We start from the raw sequence: 18,567 nt of genomic DNA, 5'->3' as shown, positions 1-18,567 counted from the left end.
GAAAACTAGCGCAAAATGTAAAAACTGAGAGCAAAAGCTTCTACAAGTATATAAAAGGAAAGAGAGTAGCTGAAGTGAATGTTGGTCCCTTGGAGGATGAGACTGGGGAGTTAATAGTGGGGAAGGCAGAAACGGCAGTGACGCTTAATCAATATTTTGCCTCAGTTTTCACGGTGGAGGACACTAGTACCATCCCAATAGTAACAGGTAGTGCAGAGAGTATAGAGAAGGAGGAACTTAGAACAATCACCATCGCTAGAGAAAAAGTACTGAGCAAACCATTGGGATTAAAGGATAACAAGTCCCCAGGACCTGATGGCCTACATCCCAGGGTCTTAAAGGAAGTGGCAGTGGAGATACTGGATGCATTGGCTATAATATTCCAAAATCCCCTGGATTCTGGAAAGGTTCCAGTGGATTGGAAACATGCTAATATAACACCCTTATTCAAAAAGGAGGGGGGGGTCAGAAAGTAGGAAACTATAGACCAGTTAGTTTAAAGTCTGTCGTTGGGAAATTGTTGGAATCCATTATTAAGGAAGTAGTAATGGGGCATTTGGAAAGTCAAAATGCAATCCATCAGAGTCAGCATGGTTTTATGAAGAGTAAATAGTGTTTGGCTAATTTGCTAGAGTTCTTTGAAGTTGTGACAAGCAAAGTGGATAATGGGGATCCTGTAGTTGTAATACATCTGGATTTCTAGAAGGTCTTTGATAAGGTGTCGCACAAAGGATTAATACACAAGACAAGATCACACGGAGTTAGGGGTAATATATTAGCTTGGATAGAGAATTGACTAACCAACAGAAAGCAGAGAGTCAGGATAAATGGATCTTTTTCTGGATGGCAAACTGTAACTAGTGGGGTGCCACAGGGTTCAGTCCTTGGGCCCCAACTGTTTACAATCTATGTTAATGACTTGGATTCAGGGATAGAAGGTACTATAGCTAAATTTTCAGATGACACCAAAGTAGGTGGGAAAATAAGTTGCAATGAAGAGATAAGAAATTTACAAATGGATATGGACAGGTTAGGTGAATGGGCCAAAATTTGGCTGGTGGAGTTTAACGTGGATAAGTGTGAGGTTAACGAATGGTCAGAGCCAAGTTCAGTCTCTCAAACAGCTTTCTCTTTGGAGAGGTTGGCGTTTTCTCAGTCCACATTTTACTGCCACCTCTGAGACCCACGGTTCTGGGCTCACCCCAGGGGCGGGGTCGCCCATGCCCGCTGGCGTTGGGCCTGTTTGGCGGCCTGAGCGAGAAGGCCAGAAATCGGTTTCATGGTGTCGTTTGCAATTGTCCACTCAGCCTGTCAATGGCGGGCTGCGTTCCCCGCCATCGGACGTCGGGACCCTCATTGTAATACATCTGCATATCATCTGCATATCATCTGCATATCATCTGCATATCATTGATATGCCGGACTCAGCCCCCCGCACCCCCTGCCCCTGGCTGGATCGTCCACCCACGTTGGCGGGAAAACACGCCGGTGCAGAACACGTCTTGATAAGTGTGACGTGCGGCAGTGGGGACTTACCCACATCGCAGACATCTGAGGGGCAGAAGATACTGGAGATCGGCACCAACAGCAAACTGGAGGAACGTCCATGGCTGGGTGGATTCTCACGGACACGGCTCAGCTACGAAGCAGCTCACGGAAGCTGGAAAGTCACCGTTGAGGGTCTGCTCACAACGGATGATGGTCGAGGGGGTGGAGAGGAAGGTCCAGCTGTGTTTGGGAGAGGAAACTCTTTCGAGTTATCAACAGTCACAGATTGCAACTCTTTCGAGTACAATCACAGTTCTTGGTTTCCGGAAGTGGGACATGAACCCCCAACCCTCTGATTCAAAGGCAAGGGTGTTATGAACTGAGATGTAGCGGGGGCTGGGAGTGGAAGAGGTGTTGGGTGGGGGAGGGGGGGAAGGTGTCGGGGGGGTGAGGTTGGGAGGGGGGAACGAATGTGTCGGGGGTGGGGTGAGGTTGGCGGGGGGAGGAACGAATGTGTTGGAGGGGTGAGGTTGGGAGGGGGGAACGAAGGTGTCGGGGGGGTGAAGTTGGGAGGGGGGAATGAATGTGTCGGGGGGGGTGAGGTTGGGAGGGGGGAACGAATGTGTCGGGGGTGGGGTGAGGTTGGCGGGGGGAGGAACGAATGTGTTGGAGGGGTGAGGTTGGGAGGGGGGAACGAAGGTGTCGGGGGGGTGAAGTTGGGAGGGGGGAATGAATGTGTCGGGGGGGGTGAGGTTGGGAGGGGGGAACGAAGGTGTCGGGGGGTGAGGTTGGGAGGGGGGAACTAAGGTGTCGGGGGGGTGAGGTTGGGAGGGGGGAATGAATGTGTCGGGGGGAGTGAGGTTGGGAGGGGGGAACGAAGGTGTCGGGGGGGTGAGGTTGGCGGAGAGCGAAGGTTAATGTGAATTGGGGTGGGATTTTCGGGAAGGAAGGGAATGCGCACGTTCACCTGGACACCCATGGAGGGGAGGGGGAAGGTGATGCTGGAGGGAGGGGTCAACAGTGATGGGACAAAGGGTAAAGGTGACTGGGGGAGGGGGAAAGACTGGGGGAGCGAATGAAAAGCTGAATCCCACCATGCTGACTAAAACAACAGACAGGTCGGGCGAGATCAGGTGCTGTATGGGAGTGTGATCATTGGTTGGGTGGAGATGCAGGTCAGCTCAGATGGACAACTGAAAGCGAACCCCAGCAGGCATCATTCAAAATGCTGCGGACACTGAGGTGAGTTTGATACGTGAAGGATCCGCATGCATGGAGAGTGCTTGCCCGAGGCTCCGATAGGCCCTGCTCCACACACACACACACACGCACACACATACTTCTCCCTCCAGAATCACTCATTGGCCAGCTGCACTCCCTGTGGTGACAGAGGTTGAGGTTGAGGGGGTCACAGGCAAAGGGGACCTGGAGGGAGAGGACAGCCTCTGAAATTCCTGAGTGGATGACCCAGGGGTGTCCAGCTGCTGCTCCTCCTCCCTTCGGGTGCCTGGGGGCCCCGGCCTGACTCCTTGAGGGGAAGGAGCACCTGGAGAGGGTGTCGAGGTGCCCCATTTCCCTCTTACGTTGCCATTGCAGGAACTCACCCATGGGTCCCGCGATGGAGTGCAGGTCTGTGCGCATCTCCACGTCCTGCTGGACCAGGGTCTCCATGGCATCCTCCATCCTCCCCATGGAGACCTCCATATGTGCACATGTGGGCACCACTTCATCAGAGAGCAGGCGGACGCACTCCTCCGACTCACGTGCCACTCTGTTGAGGGCTCCCGACAGCTCTGCGTGATGTTCCCCCACCTTCCGCTGACTCTCCAGGATGAGTTGGGAGGCTGAATCCAGAGGCTCGTCATCTGACTCGGGCCTCACAGACGCCTCTTCCCCAGCAGCCCTCCGAGTGCCGGGGAGCTCGGCTGAACCTGCCTCCTCCTGCTGTGGACCCGTGTCCGTGCGGTGACCACCAGATTGGGAACCCGAGCCTGCTCTAGATCTAGGTCCCACTGGGGTGTGTGTCTCTGTGCTGGTGGAGGGTGTGGGTAAGCGCTGTGATGGGTCTTCCAGGCTGCTTATTTCCAGCTCTTCAATGGAGGAGGTGTCCTCTTGGCTGGAGGTGAGGACCTGGATGGAGCTGAGGGACTGGCTGGCTGAGGGTGTTGGTCACTTGGCAGAGCTCCCTGTGAACTGAAGTAAAAATAATTAGTGCACGGCAGCAGAGTCACAAGCAGGAGAGAGAGAGAGACACTCACAGTTACAGTGAGAGAGGGATGATGTGGTGCAGTCCTCACGAGTGTTTGCGCCAAACTCACTGTCACCGCAGGCACAGCCCACACCCTCACCAGTCAGCGCGATGTCAACTCCTCACAGTGAGTGAGGGGCCTAATGTGGGCAACTCCACCCCTGGTCTGGGACCTCTTCCTGCTGATGTGAGCCAGCTTCTCCTGCATGAAAACAGATGGAGAGAGTGTGAGCAGGACACATGGCACTGAGTGGAATGTTTGTGTGGTGAGCGGAGCCATGGACGGGATGAGGATGTGAGCTCCAGAGGATATGAGCCTGATGGGGATGTGAGGGTGTGTGTGAGAGTTAGTGATGTTGAGGTGTGAGATCCCTGTGGATGTGTGATGGGTTAGTGAGCGTGTGAGTTGAGAGTGATGAGAGGAGTGAATTACCCTGGCAGAACGGATGAGACCATTCACCCTGTAGCGGCACTGGGTGGCTGTCCTCTTTTGCAGGGTATTGGCACTGCCCATCGCTGCCACCGCCTCCCATGCTGGATTGGTGATGCCGCTGCCCCTCCTGCAGGCAGAGTGGGGGTAGAGGACTCACAGCGGGCCTCCATGGTGTCCAAAAGGTGCTCGAGGGATGAGTCACTAAACCTGGGGCTGCAGCCTTATTGCCTTAGGCGATTTCGATTGGACTCAGGAGTTAGCTTTGTTCAGTTTCGCACTCTGTTGAAGAAGACACCATTTGGTGGTTTCCGGGGAGAGTGAGAGAGCGAGAGAGAGAGAGAGAGAGATGGCTTGTTTGTCTCTACAGGGGCGATTGTCTTTTTCCTTTCTTCCCGCTTGCTGAAGCCAGTTTTTAAACTTACTGCAGAGGTGGAATTCAGTTGGCTTGTCTTGCATCCAAAGTCTATTTGTCTTTCATCTCAGAAGCCTTTTGACACATTGTGAGATATGAATCAACACGAGATGGTTTTTGGGTGTTGGGTGGGTTGTAGCTGACTGGGTGGCAGTTTCCATTATCTTCACAGAAGCACAATGATTTAACAGTCCAGTCTTTTCATTTCTCACCCCTTCCTTTCAAGCGTCTCTTTGAAATGGACTTTGACATCCCCCAGGTGCAAAATTCCAGGCAACCTCTCAGGACAGGTCCCCCAGGACAATCCATACAGAAATTTTCCAGAAGGGGTCACTTTGCAGTATTTTTTACTGTATCTTTACTGTCACCTTTCGATCAGTGTCTTTTCTTGTATATATATATATTTTTAAAAAGCGAGTATTGCCCTTGCTCTGGCGTCGTGTCAGTTGGTGTGATACTACACTTCAAAAAGTACTCCGTTGGCTGTAAAAGTGCTTTGAGGTGACCGGTGGTTGTGAAAAGCGCTATATAAATGCAAGGGCAGAATTTTACATTGGCCGTGTGCGGGGGTGGGCCCCACAGGCCGGGACGTAAAATGACGCGCGATGATGTCGGGCGTGCGTCCCGACATCATCGCGCTGCCTCGCGATATTTCGTTTGGCGCTGGAGTCGGCTGCGCGCCCACCGATAATTGACAGGTTTATTAAGGCCATTAAACAGGCAATTAACGTGAACGTTACGCTCCCTGTCCAACCCAACGGTGGGCGGGGCAGGCGAAAAGGCCAAGCTGCCTTTACGTTTTTTTAGGAAACCTCATCGACGAGCGGGATGAGGTTTCCTAAAGCTAATAATGATTGCATAAAAACTTTTTCGGAACAATAAAAACGTGCCCCATCTCACGTGACACAGTCACGTTTCATTGAATTTTTATTGTTTTTTATTTATTTTTTTTAAAAACCGCTTCGATCTCCCTGAGGCAGCGCAGGACCCGACTCTCCCTCCTCCCCCCGCCCGCACAGGTAGCGCTGAAGCGCTATGGCTCGCATCTTACGCTGGGTGGGCCTTAATTGGCACGCTGGCGTAAAATGGTGGCGCAGAGCCGACCGTGGGCGGCAGTCGGGTTCCCGACCGCTCCCGCTCCCGCTCACTCCCGACCAATGAAAAGCCTTGGCCCAAGTCTTCCTTTTCTTTCTACCTGTGGCCATGGTGTTGCCAACATTAACCTTGCTTCTGAGATCAGCCAAACAGAATGTAACAGAAGTTACCTCCTTAGTGATGCCTGGAGACTTCCATTAGCAATAACCCATTTATGGGATGTTATTCCCAATATATTTAGCATACCGCTAGTAACCCATCACCTTAAATTACTCCCAGCACTGCCGAAAGACCTGTACCAATTCATTTCCAGCTTGGGCAATGCAGCTCCGAAATGTTCCTTGGCAGGAACCCATGAACTAACCGTGAACCAACGTCCATTAAAAAAATGTACAGGCCTGCAGGTCTGAATTTTATTCAATTTCAGATTTAATCTTAGACTACAATTAAAATTATAACAAATAATAACGCGATCATAGTCATTGTGTCTTATCAGGCTGAATTGTCACAAAACTTCACACAATAAGTTACTCTGGTGTGCACTGACTTGCCGTGGGTGTAGGGTAGATTGGGAGCCATTTTCAATCAGAGCCATTGCTGAAATATCTCTGATTTGAGGAATTTCTTTCTTCCAAAAATACACCTTATTCACGACATTTGTAAAAGTACACTACAAAACATTTCAAATTGAAAATGACAGAAAATGCAATGAAAATCAACTGTTCTCCATTGCAGCATGTTCCACTTAGAGGTGCCTCAATACAATTGCAATACTCTTGCTAGTCACAGTACACGTTTCATTTCAGGCATACAGCCCAAGGTCGGTTGTGGGGGGGTTGGTCTACATGGTTTCCAGCTCCTCGGTGTACTATGGCTGAAAGGCCTTAGACAGCGGCTTTTCAGGAACTGTTAATCTGTTTTTGCCAAGGTCATAAATCTGGGATTCCGTCCCTAAACATTTCCGACTCTCTACCTGTCTCTCTCCACCTTTAAGATGCTCCATAAGACTGATGTTCCCTATCCTAATGACTCCTTATGTGGCTCGTTGTCAAGCCCTGTTGGATGCTCGTTCCCGTGAAGCACCTTGGGACGTTTTGCTACGTTAAAGGTGCTGTATAAATGCAGGTTGTTGTATTTGCTGGTGTTGGTTGAGAGTGGAACGTTGGCCAGTGCACCAGGAGAACTTTTTGAGTGGCAGGATCAGATACTAAAGCAAAATTTTGGTGGATCCTCTGTTTAACCTCTCACTCGGTCAGAGGCTGGGAATTCTGCGGAGAGTAACTCACCTCCTGACTCCCCAAAGCCTGACCACCACCTACAAGGCACAGGTCAGGAGTGTGATGGAATACTCTCCACTTGCCTGGATGAGGGCAGCTCCAGCAACACTCAAGAAGCTTGACCTCAGCCAGGACAAATCAGCCTCGCTTGATTGACACCTCATCCACCACCTTAAACATTCACCCCCTCCATCCCCAACACACAGTAGCAGCAGTGTGTGTACCATCTACAAGATGCACTGCATCAACTCATCAAGCCTCCTTTGACAGCACCTTCCAAACCCGTGACATCTACCACCTAGAAGGACAAGGGCAGCAGATACATGGGAACACCACCACCTGCAAGTTCCCCTCCAAGTCACTCGCCATCTCAACTTGGAAATATATCGGCCGTTCCTTCACTGCCACTGGGTCAAAATCCTGGATCTCCCTCTCTAACAGCATTGTGGGTGTTCCTACACCACATGGACTGCAGCGGTTCAAGAAGGCAGCTCACCACCGCCTTCTCAAGGGGCAATTAGGGATGGGCAATAAATGCTGGGCCCGGCCAGCGACACCCACATCCCTTGAAAGAATAAAGAAGGAAAAACCTTTTTTTTCCTTTCAGTCAGTGGAAAGTTACCAAATAGGCATGACCAAACATGGAGTAACATGGATTATGGAGTAATATAGATTAACATGGTTAACAGAGATAACTATGGAGTAACATGATTACCATGACTAAACCAGGAGTGTTAACCTGGAGTAACATAGTTAGAATGAATAAACATGGTTCAGTTTGGGCTTCGCTAATATGAATTTGGTTTTGTTTTTTCAGGAATCCATTGTAGCTGGACACACCCGGGAAGCAATGGAGAAACCTCTATCCTATCTTGTGACACCTTCGGCAAGTCCTTTATTTTACAGCATTCCGACGCTTTATATCGAAAACATATCCAGTAACAGCACCTCGGAGCCTTCAGGCATGCCCAGTGGAGGCGCCATACTGATTCCAGCCATATACTTCACCGTGTGTGTCATTGGACTCAGTGGCAACACTCTTGTCATCCACGTCATCCTTCACTACGCCAAAATGGAGTCCGTCACCAACCTCTACATCTTGAACCTGGCCATAGCTGACGAGCTCTTCATGCTAGGCCTGCCTTTCCTCGCCATTCAGAATGCCTTGTCCTATTGGCCGTTCGGCTCGTTGATGTGCCGGCTGGTCATGACGGTGGACGGGATCAATCAGTTCACTAGCATCTTCTGCCTCACCGTCATGAGCATCGACAGGTACTTTGCGGTGGTCCACCCCATGAAGTCCATCAAGTGGCGCAAATCCCATGTGGCCAAGATCATCAACGCCATGGTCTGGGCTGTCTCCTTCGTGGTGGTCCTTCCAGTTGTCATCTTCTCAGATGTGAAGACTGGCATGCACACCTGCAACATCAACTGGCCAGAGCCCGTTATCATCTGGTCCACGGCTTTCATCATTTACACAGCCACCCTGGGCTTCTTTGCTCCTCTGCTGGTCATCTGCCTCTGCTACCTCCTCATTGTGATCAAGGTGAAGTCCTCTGGCAAGAAGGTGAGGGCTACTTCCACCAAGAGGAAGAAATCAGAGCGCCGGGTGACCTGGATGGTGGTCATCGTGGTGGCCGTCTTCGTCTTCTGCTGGCTGCCTTTCTACGTGATGAACATAGTCAACCTGGTGTCCACCATGCCCTCGGAGCCCGCCTTGGTGGGCCTCTACTTCTTCGTGGTGGTGCTGTCGTACGCCAACAGCTGCGCCAACCCCATCATCTACGGCTTCCTCTCGGACAACTTCAAGCAAGGCTTCCACAAGATCCTGTGCCGCGCCACCAGGAAAGTGGACGACAAGAACCCGGGCAGCAGAGGGACAAGCAGCACCTTCTTGGAGATGCGGCATATCCACAATATTGCCCAGAACGCTCAGGCGCAAGAGAGCCTGCTGGGCATCAGCTCGGAGCAGAAGATCCCCAACGAAATCTTACCTAACTCAGCCAAAAATGGGACACTGGAGATCAGTGACTTGTAAGCTATTGTGAAATATCGTGACTGCCCATGTTCCTTCTCTGTAGTCGAATAAATCTGAATTTATTAAACCTTCTAGGCCAATTACCTCAACGGGAATTGCACCCCCTGGTATGGAGTTAACAGGATATATTAGGAGAGGTCCTTTTGCTCACACTGTGGTCCATGCCTCATTTAAAAGTGGGGTGGTGCTACAATTGGCCTCAGTGCCCCTAGTTTGTGGGTTGGGGGGGGGGGGGGTGGGAGAGGGGTGGCAAATGTCAATCAGGGTTTGATGCCAAGGTTTCCCCCCAAGCTCTTGTGCCGCACCACAAGACAAGTGGGCATCAAGAAACAGGGCCGTGGGGCAGTTGTTAACCCAATCCCTAATATATGCCCCAGCATGGACTCTCACTGGGGGACAGTTCCACAGTCACGGACCTGTTGGTGCCAAAGTTGAGGTTGGGTCCAAGTCTTCAGGAGGATGGGTGGGGTTGGGGTGGGGGGTTGGAGGGGTGGGGGGGGGGGTGGATATTGCGGGGGGGAGGGGACAATTAGCCGAGCGGATCACTTGACAGCACGTTAACCTGCAAGAGGACACGCGAGTTTGGGAGGGTGAGGCAGATTGACACAGAGGGAGAGAACCTGCTCATTTGAATTGTTCAAGGATACACTTCACGAGCTTTGTTACCCAGTGATGTGTGCAGCCTTTTTGTAGATTAGATCTGGATCGCGTGTCTGCATTGTTACACGGTATATATACACTGCACTGCAGAAATACCTGTGCCGCATTGCCAGGTACCTTATGCATGCCAAATGGTTTTATAACAGTTATCATTGTGATTGTCTTTGTCCTTGGTTGATTAAAACCCATCAAGCGACCAGTTAATTGTTTGTCATCTGTCAGCTCGAGAAACTCAATCAGCACTCCCAGTGAGGGGAAGGGAGGGAAGGATTCCTTTCTATTCTATATGTGGCAAAAATGTCAACAGGGAAGATTTCTTTGCCCGGGTGAAGTGTTGCCTGAGGCTAAACTAAAATCAAGTGTGTATAACAGTCACAAGGAGGATATTTGACAGGTGAAGTTTTTTTTTCTTCCAGGGTCTAGTTTTGAAGCTTCACAGTGACGGAGAAAGTTATAGTGGCACAGGAGGAGGCCATTCGGCCCTTCGAGTCCATGCCTGCTTTTTGTCGAGCAATCCACCCTCCCGCCCACCCCCCCCCGCAACCTTGTGTCTCTTGCCCACAGCCCTGCACCTGTGTCCCCTCTGTGCCACCAGCTCTCGGGAACAGCTTTCCTTTGCTGACCTGATCTTGTACGTCTCCATCAAATCTCTCCTGTGCTCCAAGGAGAACTGCCACGCCTTCTGTAGCCTAACCTTGCGGCTCAATCCCCTCATGGCTGGTCGATCTCCCCGGCACCGTCTCAGGGACCCTCACGTCCTCCCGACGCGGTACCTTGTTGAATGCCTCCTGCAAGAACAAAAACCCCGCCCACTGCTTCCCCTTTATCTACCCCTGTTATCCTTCCGCTTGCAAGATGGTGGAAATGTTGGCGCTGCCGCTGAGAGCATTGTGTACCGCCAGCAGTTAAAAACAATTGGCATGTATGTACCCCACCGCCGGGCTGTGAGGGACCATTTTGCCAGAGGAACTGGTCATGCTGAGTCTTGGTTTGCTGCGTCTTGTATAGCGGGTGGTGTTGCGCTGACCCTTGCCACGCCACCCGCCATGTTGGATTGGCCTGCCTGTAGGCAGTCCCTAGGGGCAGGCGCTGGATGTACAATCGTTAAATAAGGGCCCGGCACGAGTTGTAGGATCTTTATCAGTCATTCGTTTGCCCCAAAACTTGACTGATAAAGCCCACCAGCAAATCCCGGCGCTAACTGTCAGCAAGCCTGCAGTGCCTCAATGCGAAGGGACCACCCTCCCGATGAAGGTGATGCTTTTGTCCCCGTGGGCTGCTGTTTAACTTGCTGGACCGTTTTTTTCTCTTAATGGCTATTTTGTCCGTTTGGCCAGCGGCTGTGACTCCTGAGGACGGTTCTTTGTCGAGGGTGAGGTGCTTTTGGGACCCGTTTAGCCCAGTCACGCCCGGTCCGGAAGGACCTGCACTTAACATGAGAAACAGGGGGCAGTAGTACGGCCCCCTCGAGCCTGCCCTGTCAGTCAAGAAGATCTTGGCCGATCGTCCACCTCAACTCCACTTGCCTGCCCAATATAATCGCTTGATCTCCTCGCAGGCCAGAACTTTTAGCTCGCTGGGCGGGCGCGCGCCCGGCCCTGACTGAACGCAAAATGGCGTCGGGCGAGCGTCCCGATGTCGCCGCGCAGTTGTGCGATATTTCGGTGGGCGGGCGCGCGCCGGAGTCGGCAGTGCGCCCGCCGACAATTAAAAGGCCCATTAAGGCCGTTAAAGAGATAATTGAACGGTTGGCGGAAAGGCCAAAGCGACCTTGGCGTTTTTTTAGGACACCTCGTCCGAGGGAGGGATGAGGTTTCCAACGGCAATTAAAAATGAGATAAAAACGAAAACATTTCATCAATGACATGTCCCTGCTCATGTGACAGAGTCACGTGTTGTATAACATTTTTAACATCTTTATTTCTCATGTTTTAAACTGTTCATCTCCCTGGGACAGCTCTGTGCCTCAGGGAGCTTTCCCTGCGAGCGCCTGTCAGTGTGAAATCGCGGTGAAGCCCCAATCGCGGGCGGCGATCAGCTTCCTCACCTCTCCTGCCCGCCCTCCATAAGCCCACACAACGAGGGAAAAATCTTCCCCATAGTGTCCAAAATTCTATCAATTTCAGACTTGAACATGCTCATCGACTTAGGAGCATTCGCAGTTCTCTCAGGTAGAGAATTCTAAAGATGGACAACCCTTTGAGTGAAGAAATTCCTTCTCATGTCAGTCCTCAATGTCTGACTCCTTCTCCTGAGACTGTGACCCTGTGTTCTAGACTCCAGTCAGAGGGGAGCAGACTGGTTATAGAGTTAATCTTCAGAAAACCTTTCTTAGTGGAAACATTTAACTTTATTCACAAGACAGCAGCAGCAATTACACATGTGCATCAAACTCTATAACTAAAGATCTCTCCTGTAGAGGTTCCCCGCCCTACTAACCCATTGGTTTACACAGGTCATGTGATTTTGCAACACAGGGTTACTCTTAAAGCTACAGTCCTACGTTTCCCAAAACTATAATTACTACAAGTCTCTCAGCATCAACCCTGCCAAGCCCTCTGTGAATTTTATATCTCTCAATGAGATTACCTCTCATTCTAAACTCCAGAGAAGCTGGACGCATAATCTCTCCTCACAGGACGCTCCCATCCCAGGAATGTGGGGCCGGAAGGTGAGGGAGAGCAGAAAAGCAGACAGGAGAGGGTAAAGAGGAGAAGGTGGGGCAGGTGGTAACAGGGCTCTACACAGGAGGCGACACCCACAGTAGGTTTTCACACTTCAACTGCATCCAGGAGCAACGTGCCTGGTGTCCACTATGATGCCCACTGATGCCATAACTGACAACTCAACCCAAGGCATCGAGAGCACAGCCTGTGGCTATCAAGGTCACCATGGCTAATAACTTGTACACCATTCCGGGCTGCAGTCATTAACATCAGCGACATCTCCACAATACCAGTGAGCTGACTGAGGCTCTCTACACCAGGTGGAACACATCCATCACATTCCCAGTGTGACGCAGGACAAGGGGTCACTAGGCTTTTCCCACATTACAGGCTTCCCCAGGATCTAAGGTACTATAGATGGTGCTAACAGCGATACCACTTCTCGGACCTCAGACAAGACAAAGGGTGAAATTTTATCGGTCCCACTGGTGGACCAGGCAATGGAGGGGGGCAGGGAGGGGCCCGGTATATGCTGCGTCAGGACAGTGGGCTTTCTGCGGTCTCTCATAGCCATAGCTGACTTGCCAACCAATCAGCACCCTTTTCTCCTGTAGTATAACTTGTTGTGAGTGTTTGAAATTTGGCATTCTTGCATTTGTCCTGATGAGTGCAAGATGAAAAGCTTCAGCGACATGTCTCTCTTTTTCAGCAACATTCAGGTTGGATGTGTATGTATTGAATATATAAGCCTCAAAGAACATGATGCAAAAATGAAACAGATTATCTGGTTATCATCACGTTGCTGTTTGTGGGAGCTTGCTGTGCGCAAATGGGCTGCTGCATGTCCTACATTACAATAGTGGCTACTCTTCAAAACTACTTCACTAGCATGGACTGCAGCGGTTCAAGAAGGCAGCTCACCACTACCCTCTCAAGGGCAATTAGGGGTGGGCAATAAATGCTGATCCAGCCAGCGACGCCCACACCCCCTGAACGAATAAATTAAATAGCGGAACTTTAAGGTGTCCAGTGGCTGTGAAAGGCGCTATATAAATGAAAGCTTTTCTTCAGGCTGTTGAAGGTTAATTTATTAACATGGAGCAATTGCAACTTGACAACTATTGTTGCACAAGGCTGTCATGTGGAAAATGCAAAGTAAACTGGACTGATTTACCATTCAATGGTTGCTGGCTTAGCCTTGCATTGAATCAATTGGATTCCAACCAGTTTCAACACGACAGAGGAAAGGTATGTCAACATTGCCTGGGGCACTCTAATACAAAAACTTACCTCGAGTACTTAAGCCTATCTCCCCAATTTCCCCAAATTTTTAACTTCTTAAAAATTCTTTTCAAAATGTTCTAAATCTTTTTTTCATCCTTTCCACTCCCCCAACACCCCTCCACCCTCCCCCACCCCACCCCGCCCACCCCCATTCCACCACCCCCCCGCTCTCACCAATGTGCACGGAGATAGTGGCTGCTGCTCTAATGCCCATCGAGGTCCTGGTATCTGCTCTGGTGTCTGCTTCAGAGAGCGGGTGTGACGCAGGTGACAATGACACCCGGTGGTCCTCCGGTGTCAGGGGTGGCCCTTTGGGGTCTGGATAGCGAATGCCTGCTGGTGAACCTAAACGGGAGAAGAAGGACATGTCATTAGTTAAAGTCATCACACTGTCACTGTGCATGCCAGGCACCCTGGTGAGACATTGGGGATCTGCATCATGGTGGCCTCGTCTTCCAATGATCAATGGGGACTCCAGGTTCGAGGCTCACATCAATGAAGAGACTGCACTAGAATGGTCGCACAATGTGAAAGTCTCACCTCTGTGCCCTGCACTCTGACCTTCGCCTGGCAACCCAGCCTCTCCACACCCGGTTGCACGTGGGGCGCGCTTGGCTGTCGAACTCCAGGGTGTCTTCTCGTATCTGGAGAGGATTAGGAGGCAAGCGGGGCCCTGTCTGGTCCGCGACCTTTCTATATTGTTGTGGGCCATCTTCTCCTGATACAACAGAGTAGCATGGATTAGTCCACTCTGTACCTGCAGCGCCATTGCAGCCTGGCCAACCCCAGCTGAGGAACACCTCGCAGGGCACATCCAAGTTGTAGCCCTCGAGCCACAAAGCGCTCAGTCCAAGCAGCCGGGGCTCACCCCATTGGCCAGCCCCGGCATCAATGACATTTGGCTCTCAGACTCTAGTAGCCCTGAGGTCCATGGGCGGACGGTCAAACCTTAACACATCTGCACACTGATCCATGCCAACATGGTACTCACCCTTCCTGAGCACAGCAGGTCATTGAAGCGCTTCCGACACTGCACCCAGGAGTGCCACACCACAGCACTGTTGCTGACCAGCGCTGTCACCTCCTCCATGCCATCTTGGTGAGATTCGCTGGCCTGCTCCTCCCATCCCTAGGGACCAGGGTGTCCCTCCTGGCAGCCACCTCCTCCAGGAAAATCAAGAAGCTGGGGGGAGCGGGGGGAGGGGGGAGGCAAGTGCCCACCCGACCTGCCCTCCCACCTGCCGTGTCCAGGTGCACTCGGGCCCATAGTGTCGGCTCAGGGAGTGTCCTCCATGGCAACCTTGCAGGGGCTGCCTGGGCCGCATTTAAACTGGTCGCTGAGTCGCCATTGGACCCAGTGACTGACAGGTCTCCACCCCAGCCAGTGCGGAGCCATGTTTCACACTGGGCGGGCTTTAACTGGCCCACCGGTGTGAAATCGCGGCCTGGGCCCGATCGTGGGCGGCGGGTCCATTTCGTGGCTACTCCCAGGCCGCTCACTGCTCCCACCCAATGAAGGGAAAATCTTGCCCTTGATCAGGAAGTCACGATGGTTTTGCAATTTGTATTTATTTTGAGAATGCGTGCCCTGAATTCAGTAAAATAAGTTCGCCCAGACTTCAGAGAATTTTAGAAAACTAAATTAAACATTTATTAACAAATGAGAAGATTTCCAGCACATACATAGGTCTACAAATTACTGCTACAATAACTCCTAAAACCCCTAATTAAGCTGACATTCAGTTACACCCCTGTAAGGCAACGGTAAAAAAATAGATTGAAACAGATCCTGACAAGTCACCACTGTACCCTGGACAGTAGAATTCAAAGTAGCTTTTCCCAGCTTCAGTTTCTGTAGACAGCAGCTTAATGCACAAATACTGGAGGCTTCTCACACTTGTGTTAGACCTTACAATGCCTTCCCTGACACACAGCCTCATTCTCCTTTATACATGATTCTCCCTTTTAATGCAAATCCCATTGTTCCCATATGTCTTTGGAACTTTACCTTTCTCATAATATAAATCTCTTCATGGTGCTAATATTATCAGTAACCTTTGGGAAAAATAAACACACTGCTTGGCCTAGCTTCTCTGGCTAGGTGTAACATCCTACCATCTCTTTGAAATTCAAACTACCCTGATTTATTTAAAAAATGCAACTTCTCCTCGCCTCACCTTCTAAAACTTCAGCCATGTTTACATATTTAGCATTTCAAACCTAGCTTCTTTTGATGAGTCAAAGCCTCCAGACCAGCCGTCTCCAATTCAACTAAATCCCACACGCGCACACACAGAAAAACTATCCAAACCCCACTATTAACCTACTTTTACAATAAATCACAATAATATTATGAGAATTATTATACTTTTGTGACCCTAATGTTGTGCTTTCACAGAGCACTGACCCTTGTTCTACTATTAGCGCATTCTGCTATCTTACCTTTATGCCACTATCAGTACCTTCTTTAGTCTTTAACAGTCCCATTAACACTCCCTTTGTCTTGTGTCCACGACATCCTTGTCAATCTCTCCTGAGCTCCCACCTACCCCTGAGCTTCTATTTTATTCCACCTGCTCCACCCCCTCTTAAACAGTACAAACAACATCACATTCCTACTTTTCTTTAGCCCTGAAGAAGGGTCTTGAAACGTTAATTCTGTTTCTCTCTCCACAGGTGCAGCCTGAGTTTTTCCAGCATTTTCTGTTTTTATTTCAGATTTCCAGCACCTGGAGTGTTTTGCTTTCATCCCCAAGTTTCCCGCTAGTTTCGCCCATTTGGCTACTGGCGTTTTTGAGGGTGAAATCTGGTAACATTTTCTTCCTTTTTTTTTTTTGCAAATTGCTTTGGAAATCTGGAACTCTCCCCGCGGAGAGGACGTGTTTGTTAGGACGATTGAAATCTTCAAGAGAGAGCTTTTGTCAGGCAAGTGTATTGAGGGATGTGAAGAAATGGGAGGCGACTGGGGTTAAGATACAGATCAGTCATGATCTGACTGAGAGGCAGAACAGGCTCAAAGGGCTGAATACCCGATTGCAGATCTGACTCACCCTTCACGATGCCTTTTCAGATCCCCGTGTAGAATAACAGTTGCTGCACGCAGCGCTTTCACAAGTGTTAAAACCCATTGGACATATTGGCTCCTTTTTTTTGAGCACTTTATATAGTCCTGACATCATGAAATTCTACAGCACAAAGGAAGATCATACAACCTATTTTCCCAGCTCAGAAAGAGCTCTGTACTTCTCTCCCAGTCGTGCTCGTAGGCTGTGATTTTCAAAATATTATTTTGCTTCCCCCTTTAAAAAGTCTCAACTTGTTTTTTCTCATCTTCTCCACTTTCCTTTCACCGTGTTTCGATAACATGAGATCTTTGTCCTAAAATCCCTATGCACAACAGAGGGTATCACCCCAAAATCTTCACCTGTATTTCCTCTTGAAATGCTGACTGGAAAAATTCCAGAGTGAGCTACTTGTGAGAGTACAGCTCTGCTCAAAGACCATGAAGGATGGTGGCCGGGGGGGTTGGGGGGAGGGGGGTTAGTGGGGGGTTGTGGGGGGGGAAAGATCCATCATTTTCTCTCTCCAACATTCTCTGCTTCCTCGCTCGCTCACCAACCCCAGCTCCCCGCGAGCGTTCCAATCACTTCCCTGAACTTCCTCGGGCACTGTCGCTAAGCAACACCAGACGACTTTTGGAGGGATTTCAATTAGAGTTTGATAAGATGCAAATGAGCGACAACTTTAGTTCAGCAGTTGCCTCGGCTAATGAGGTTTCTCATTTAATGCTTTTGGCATTTAGAAGGGGGAGCATGTGAATTAACAGGGACATAAAACATAATTCTGGTTGGAGTTAATTGTTTAGCTCTTCAGTGCATATCTTGTTTTTCTTTATATATCTTCATCAATGCCGACTGGGAATTATGTAGATTTACATAGAATTTAGAGCACAAAAACAGGCCCTTTGACCCAAATGGTCTATGCCAGTATTTATGCTCCACACGAGAGTCTTCCCACCCTTCTTCATCACACCCCATCAACATAATCCCTTTCCCCCCTTGAGTACATCTATGCTATTCACTCCTTGAGGCAGCAATTCCACATCCTCTTTTGGAAAGAAGTTTATCCGGAATTCTCTCTTGGATTTATCGGTGACTATCTATTATTTGTGGCCCAAATTTCGGACTCCCTAGTGGAAACATCTCTGTCAACCTCCAGGGAGATTTAAAAAAAAAGACATCTTCATTGTCCTCATCCCGTCCATGGGACCACTCACCACCCACACAGGCCAGGCATACTTATTATCTGGCCTGGCGGGCGTCCTGCTTACACTCTCCCCATCTCTATCCATGCAGGACAAGTTGGCACACAACAAGAGGGGGAGGTTGCAGACCGGTGGAGGAATGCCTAAAGTCAGGGTGCTCATGGATCATGAAAACAGAGCCATCCAGCCGGCCGGCGATGACCAGGACCGGTCCTGTGCTGACGGTGAGCTCGGTGCTGCTCTACCAAGTGAGGATCCAGCAGCGCAACATCCAGCGGACAACCATACCGTGAGTGATTGTCCTGTTTCACAGGCCACTGCCATGCACTAATTATCTCCCTTTGCTTCCGCAGGTACATCCGCAACCCAGGGCCTCCAATCCAGTCCCGAAGAAACCTCTGAAGAGGAATCTGAAGGCACCAACTTTGAAGTCCCATCACAGCGCTCACCCACACCCTCCGCCAGCGCAGAGACACACACACCTCGGTGGGACCTAGCTTTACAGTAGCCTCGGGATCACAATCTGGTGAGCACATTGCACAGTCTGATCCACAGCAGGCTGGAGGCAGGGGCTTCCCAGGTCCCCGGCCCTCGGAGGATTGCGGGAGTCCAGAAATTTGCTGAGTCCGGATCAGGTGACAAGTTTCTGGAGCAGTCACTGGTGGAGGCGCTCACAGCCTCTTGCACTGTCATTATCCCAGT

At 50.3% G+C, this 18,567-nt stretch overlaps 1 protein-coding gene across 1 annotated transcript; it reads left to right on the top strand.

Annotated features, from left to right (window-relative positions):
• Positions 1 to 7,793: 7,793 nt before the first annotated feature.
• LOC144669497 (somatostatin receptor type 5-like) lies at positions 7,794 to 9,110 on the top strand. Its single transcript, XM_078531964.1, has one exon. It carries the CDS (start codon positions 7,804 to 7,806, stop codon positions 8,989 to 8,991), a length of 1,188 nt encoding a protein of 395 aa, XP_078388090.1. The 5' UTR covers positions 7,794 to 7,803; the 3' UTR covers positions 8,992 to 9,110.
• Positions 9,111 to 18,567: the final 9,457 nt, after the last annotated feature.

This window comes from Cetorhinus maximus, chromosome 29 (assembly GCF_964194155.1).
Source record: "Cetorhinus maximus chromosome 29, sCetMax3.hap1.1, whole genome shotgun sequence".
Taxonomy (NCBI): domain Eukaryota; kingdom Metazoa; phylum Chordata; class Chondrichthyes; order Lamniformes; family Cetorhinidae; genus Cetorhinus; species Cetorhinus maximus.
This window is presented reverse-complemented; position numbering and strand designations above follow the sequence as displayed.

Bases quoted from the DNA above. Each gene is read 5' to 3' on its own strand.
- LOC144669497 (XM_078531964.1), top strand. From the start codon at position 7,804: ATGGAGAAACCTCTATCCTATCTTGTGACACCTTCGGCAAGTCCTTTA.